Raw genomic sequence first — 7,358 nt, 5'->3', positions numbered from 1 at the left:
TTTGTGACCCATGGATGGCTGCTACATGGATCATGTGGACAGGAGGTAGAACTACCATCATTCACCTTCACAAACGATTGTTCTTATGATGTCGGGTATCCATGCACATCACAACTCTAACTTGAGGCAAACAGGTTTGTTTGGTAGAAGACAACCTTTTGGTAAGAGCAAAAACCGGCAAATCTGTAAGACAAACAAACAAAACAATCTTTCTAATAGCGCTCTTGTCATGCTTGCCATACAGAGGGAACCGACGCTGAGGGAACCAAGTTACTTTCTTCTGGCTTGTCTGGCCCTCACGGATTTCTTGGCAGGTCTGGTTACCATACCTGCAGAAGTCTTCAGCAGAATATTTCAAAGTTACACTACGTGCGCGGAGGCAACGGCAGTGTATTTCTCAATCTGGTCCTACATCTTCACCTGGGTTTCTTTTGCGGTCATCGTATTGGTGAATGTAGACAAATACATCGCCAAAACTCGACCCTTGCAGTACGTCTCATTGGTAACCTCCAGACGAGTGGTCATGGTGATCGTTGGGGTCTGGTTGCTTGGTATGACGTACGGTTTCATGTATACATATGGCGCTGGCGAGGACCAATCCGTAACGGGTTATTGCACCACAGATTCGAACAGGAGGGTGTCCAAGAAAATTCACCATCCTATCACCGGCGCTTTCATCATCGCGTCTAGCCTCGTATCATCGGTAGCAACCTCCGGATTCTCGCCATCGCCAAATCCCAGGCGCGATCTGGAGGGAGAATAATCACATTCTACATTGACTGAGTTTGAAAAACATTTTGGTGTGTAACACCACCACCAGGGAGGGATGGGGGTGCTGTTGTTGAAGGGAGGAAGATATCTTTGCCAAGAGACAGTTCGAATTATACTTTTCCATCAGGTATTACCCTTGTTATGTTATCACGTCAATATCCGTTCAGCGGATCATGCTGCTGCTGTAAATTTTGGGCATGGTTTGTTCCTCTTTTGACTGAATAATCTCATCACTTATTGATATTGATTTAATGAATGGATAAATGAATGAATTATTGATTGATTGATTGATTGATTGATTGGTTGTCCACAATGGAAATTCTTGTCACTTTGGATATTGGCCAATTACAAATATACATAAAAATACATGCAAATCTCTCAAACACAATACACAAACGAGATATGAAACTCGTCACACTGAAGACGAGTTAGGTGATACGCTGGGGGTCATCAGATGTCGGTCATCCGTGATCGACAAAGAAAAGAATGTAATATAGCACCTTGAAGTTATAATGAGATACTTAGTTGAACTTTTTTGGGCCTACATTATTCAGATCACATTTGCCGCGGCCAAGGCCAACCTCAATTGCGAGGCCGAGCCCCGCAAGTTAGTCCGTTTACACTGCCGGGCTCGGCCGCGCTTTTGATTCAAGCCTTTCAATATTTTGTCGTAGTGGCGCTCTACTTGTAAACAAACGCAATTTGGTATTGTCTGGTTTTCAGATCCTTTGCCAACTGAATTCCGTGGCGACAAAGTCGCCGTTCGGGCAAAGGCCTTTGCCGAAGGAGAAAATCCTTTGCAGGACAAAACCACCTTAAACTATACTAGTTTTCGACGTTGAAGTGGTTAATATCCTGAATAGCGAAATAGTACAGGCTAGGGTTTGGAAATCAGACTAAAATTGGCCGCGCATTTAGCCCAGTTTGCGTTTACACTGAGAAAAAGGCCGGGCGCGACCGCGGCTCGGCGGCGGCCGAGACCACCTCCAGAGCGTGGCCTAATGCGAGGCCAATTTTGGCCCCGCGCATTGGGCCTTTTGCGCGTTTACACCGAAATGAAGGTGGGCTCGGCGCGGCCGAGCTGGGGCCGAGCCTCGCACTGTAAACGGGGTCCAAGTGATCCTCGGCACGTACAAATAAAACATGACAATTAAGTGTTTATAACCATCTTGGCTTTAACAGTGGCCTTTTAAAACATGACTTTTGACCATTATTTACATAACCAATATGACTCCCTCTAATCTTGCTATCATAATGATCAGTTCAGAGAGCTCTTACAGCTATATACAAGCCTGTGAGATTTACCAGCAGTAAAACCAATGAAGCCTCCGATACAAAACAAGGGATATCGAGCAAGTGAGTCTGTTTACATGAGAATGTGATTTATCCTGGACGAAAGTGATGCCTCAATTAAAGAGAAAAGGGCAAAAGAAAAACGGGCCAAACGTACGGCTCCAGCGAAAGAGACATCGCCTTTAACCATGTAACTATAGGTCTCCTCCAACTAAGAGTACACTTTGAACGTAAGCTTATACGTGAATGATAATTTATGACGATCTCACGTGATCGACACACATTCAAAGGGGACAGTTAGAAGTGGAAGGAGTGCTTAATCGTGTCATTAATTCCTAATCAATGACACCCCTACCATAAGCATATCATAATTTCTCATCTAAAATCAATGGCCTATAGGACTCATGCACCATTACTTGTATCGTGCATAAACTTTGTTTTTTAAGCTTTGAGTGAAACGTGTCATAACATAATTCTGTAATTCCATCATCAGTGATTGATATAATAAAGAAGAGAGATATATCACCGTATCGAACGCTTAGAACCTAACGGGGGGGAGTATTATAGCATGATACTCGGTTCTTTTCTGCCCAGATGCCAACAACACCCATCACCCACGGCCACGCATAGACAAACAGCCATGGCGAAAATAAAACTTTGCTTTCTCATAGGCAGAATGACACAGAACCCCGTCAAACACACTTCACTTTTATTGGCAGGGATGGACATGAAAAAATTCATTACTAATACTAAACAGCGTACGCATTCCATTCATGTGGCGCGAGATACCTCTATAGCAACATAAAGCCTGTCTTCAACTCCGTTGATCGAACAATGACAACCTGAAATTTCAAAGAGATGAGCGAGACGCTATATACACCTGGCCTAGAGTTAATTTATTCAGTTCTCATTCCTACTTCAAGTTGGGTTATGTTATTGTAATCATTCCCATCTGCAGTATAACAAAACCAAAGTGAGGGAAAAGGGGAGAGAAAAACGAAAGGTGGCGGAAGTAAAACTGCATGCACAACTGCAATCCATATCATTGCGTGTGACAAGTGAAGCAAATGTATTAGTTGTTATAGCAGTGTTTTATGAGCATAAACAGGCAAATAGACAGACAATGTCAAATATAAAAACCATCAATTTAATGTCAGAGAAGATGGTAAACAAGATGCATTGAAACTGTAACTAAATCGCTGCTCTTCTACTCGGTCACGGAACGTCCAACTTTATATTCAACCAAAAAAAAAGATGTAAGGTGAAAGAAACAAATTTAGATATAATATTCTTAAATTAAAACAAGAAAAAGAAAATGTCCACGTCAGGATTAAAAAAAAAAAAAAACGCCGCACGAACATGCATTATATTCTAGATGGGAATACGGTCTTGATGCAAAGGTCCAATGATTGTCTCATTACTTTAAAAGCAATCTATGGTTCCCTTACCATCACCAGTACCACACCACAATGACGTCTCTAAAATCAATGGTAGCACATTTATCATTGCATCGTGCATTAACTCCCTTTTCCTAAACTACCAATGGAACGTGTCATATTATATTGTGTATTTCCATCAGTAGTGATTGACTTTGAAGAAGAAAGATAATGCAAAAAATTGAACGCTTACCACATTGCTTATAGAGCTATTCCAGTTTGGTACTGATCTGTTCTATTCTCCCAGATGCCAACAACATAATATCACCTATGGCTAAACTAGTGAAACAGCCATGACGAAAATAAACGACAGAGAACCCCGTCATAATCACTACACTTGGAAAGGTGTTGCCCGAAATTCCTCATTATGAAGCAATATCAAGTCACTTTCTTCCCTGCCTGTCTTTAACTCCGTTATTTGGTCAAACAATAACAACCTGGAATTCCAAAGAGATAAGCGAGACGCCATGCACCTGGACTAGAGTTAATTAATTCAGTTCCCATTCCTGTTAGTTATGTAAACGTACACGTTCCTAAATATCCTGCTACAGTATAACAAGAACAAATGAAGAGAAAAGGAAAGAGAAAACGAATGGTGGCAAGCGGGGTACTGTTTCAAGGGGCAATTTACAACATAACGTGTGACAAAATTAAAAAAACAAACCCAACCTCCAAACTCCAATACAAAACAGGGGAAATAGAGTAGCTGTGTTCATGACATCAGAGTGAAGCTGAACTGCAGAAAAAAAAAAATAAAAGGAAAAAGTCCTGCGGGACTCGATTAACTTCTCTCCTTCCGGTCGGGCTTTATAAACACGCAGCGTGCTAAGCGATTCTGCCTCACGGAAGATCCGAAGATCTTCTGCGAAACTTAAATCTATCTATGTATGCTATACACAACACAAATTTACATTGATATTCAGTTTTTTGGCGATATACGTCAAGTGACTGATAGCGCTATTCAACTTCCCACGAGTGGCCGCGTGGATTCGATCAATATACAGTTGCAAAGATAAATCGGGAATCGTTTCGACCAGATTCCATTCTCATTTTCAGTGATTGACAACGAAAATAATGTTAAGTAGCGACTTGAAGTAATATTGAGAAATATTCGTGAAGTCCAATTGTTTATACAGTCCTACATAATTTAGATGAAATTGTTTCTGTCATGCAACCAATTGAACATTTCGTGTGGTGTCGGCGTGTCCAAGTAAGTTGATCGGAAAGGATATGTGAATGAGAATTTACCAATAGGTCTTTATATTGTAAAAGAAAATCAAACATAGCCATGCGGTCTTTTAAGAGTCATCTTCACTTTAACATTTTGTAATTTCAAGTCCAAGTTGACAGTCAAAGCAATGTGGTCTCCAACACAAAACAAAGGGATATTGTATGTGTGTGTGTGTGTGTGTGTACCTGTGTGTGTGTGTGTACGTTTACATGAAAACGTGATTTCTACATGGACGAAGGTGAATACTCCATAAAAAAAAGAGCAAAAGATTAAGTATTTTGTTTCGTGCTCTTATGGGGTTCGAGAACCCGTACGTATGCAACCTCACGTCTCTTGTGACGTCGCCTTTATCCTCTCGGCCATGTACGTCTTGACGAGAAAATATGAGGAACGTAAGCTTATATGTGAAAGATGATTCAGGAATCGTTTGGTCCACATTCCATTCTCATTTTCAGTTTTTAGCTGCAAAATTATCAACCTGACGAGGAGATTTGAAAAAAATAAAATGCATGATTACTGCAGCTTATTGTCTGAGCTACCACATACTTAAGTTTCAGAGGAAATGGAGCAAAATCAGCTGAAATAAAGGTGCTTAAACGTTGTCAAGTCAATGCACGGTTTAAAAAAAAAAATCACCTCCCATAGACATAACACGTCAACTTGTCTGATTTTGAGTCTTTACCTTTAATCATAATTTGAAGTATGATGGTAAGTCTTCTCGAACTAAGAGTGTGGAACGGAAGCTTCTACGTGAAAGATGAATCATGATGATCACCCGTGACCGACACATCTTCAAAGGGATCAGTTATTAGAGGTGGAAGCCCTCGTGCCAAGATATTGTCTCAGCAATTCCAAAGCAATGATACCCGTACATTTAGGTATACCATAATTTCCCTCTGAAATCATTGGTATTATTCATGTACAATATTGCTTGCCTTGTCCATAAACTTTGCTTTACAAACTTTCAGTGAAAGGTGTCATAACATAATTCTGTAACTCCATTAGCAGTGATTGACTACATAAATAAAGATATATCAAATTGAACGCTTAGCGCGTATAACTAAGGGGGATTTTAGCCTGATGCTGTGTTTTTCACTGCTCAGATACCAACAACACTCATCACCTACGGTTACGTATAGAGAAATAGCCATGACGAAAATAAGGTTTTCCTTTTCTTTGGCAGATAGACACACAACCCCTTTGAACACACTATAATTGACATGGAGGGACATGAAAAAGTTCATTACTACTACTAAACAGTGATGCCTTCTACTCATGTGGCACAAGATACCTCTATAGCAACATAAAACCTGTCTACAATTCCGTTATTGGTGTTATGTATGATTATGCACTGTTGGCTTGCCATAGTGTGGTTGCTATGACGACGGGCTCCGAATAAATGATGGCTACTAACGGGACGTGTCCGTGTCCATTGTCGTTTGTCACATACAAATGGTGTAGTAAGAACGCAACAAAACTGGCGACGAGGACGGGATATTTGTGACATTCGACTCTCTAAGTTGTAGGGGTGCAGCTAGCACAATGGCGAGTGCAAATTTGGGGCAGAACAGGGTATTTTTGCCACCGTTTAGTTCCAGCTACGACAGCACGGAAGACTGGGACTGTTACGTCGAGCGGTTCGAACTTTACCTATTAGCAAATGGGCTCGCGGTGCCTGATGAGCCAGTACAGAGCGCACGCGATCGCACAGAGGAGCGGGACCTAGCATTAGCAAAGCAGGTCACTGCCATGTTCTTACATTCTATCGGACCGAAATACTACAGTCTTGTACGAGACTTAGTAGCACCAGCCACCCCACAATCGAAGTCCTATAACGAACTGAAGATGGTTTTGCGACGTCATTTGAAATCGACGCCCATGGTTGTAGCGGAGCGACGAAAGTTCATCCGTCGTGATCAAGCGCCCGAAGAGTCGACGAGTGACTACGTGGTTCAGCTGAAACATTTGAGCTTGAACTGCCAATACGGGGACAAGCTCGATGAACAGCTTCGCGATAGATTCATCAGTGGCATTTCCCACGAGCCAACTTCGCTGAAGTTAATGGAAAAGGCAACGGAAAACCCCAGACTTTCGTTCAGAGAAGCGGTGGACTACGCGCTACAGAGAGAAACAGCAGCGGGAGAGGCCCGTGCTATGCGGAACCAGAGTTCGCGGAATGGCATAGATTACAGCGGCGCTAGACCAGGAACCAGGACCAGCACCACTGTGAATGCGGTCTACGGCAAGTCGCACGGTTCTACAGGCAGCGGTAACCGCGGGAGGAAGGAACAACGCGAGTGCTATCGTTGTGGGAGGAACCATGCACCTGATCAGTGTTGGTTTAAGTCAGCAACTTGCAGATGCTGTCAGAAGAAAGGACACATTGAAAGGAAGTGCCGGAGTAAGCCAAAACCGATGAAAAATCAGAACAAAGAACACACAGACTCTAGATCCAAGACTAAGTCAAAGACTAAAGCAAACGAAGGACAGAAAAGGAAAGGTGGTATTCATAATGTAAAGGAAAGTCATGAATACAATGATATGTCTGGAAACAGTGAGACTGAGAGTGAGCGTGATTGTTCTGACAAAGAAAGTGATGTTGAGTACGATCACACTATGTTCAAGTT

The 7,358-nt window shown here is 42.1% G+C and overlaps 1 protein-coding gene across 1 annotated transcript; it reads left to right on the top strand.

Annotated features, from left to right (window-relative positions):
* The first annotated feature begins 229 nt into the window (after positions 1 to 229).
* Positions 230 to 763, top strand: LOC140230179 (olfactory receptor 1J1-like). Its single transcript, XM_072310364.1, has one exon. The coding sequence runs from the start codon at positions 230 to 232 to the stop codon at positions 761 to 763; it is 534 nt and encodes a 177-aa protein (XP_072166465.1).
* The last annotated feature ends 6,595 nt before the right edge of the window (positions 764 to 7,358 follow it).

This window comes from Diadema setosum, chromosome 6, assembly GCF_964275005.1.
Source record: "Diadema setosum chromosome 6, eeDiaSeto1, whole genome shotgun sequence".
NCBI lineage: Eukaryota > Metazoa > Echinodermata > Echinoidea > Diadematoida > Diadematidae > Diadema > Diadema setosum.
Note: the sequence above shows the minus strand (reverse complement) of the source record. Positions and strands in the feature narration are given on the sequence as shown.

Coding starts and splice junctions, on each gene's coding strand:
- LOC140230179 (XM_072310364.1), top strand. CDS start 230: ATGCTTGCCATACAGAGGGAACCGACGCTGAGGGAACCAAGTTACTTT.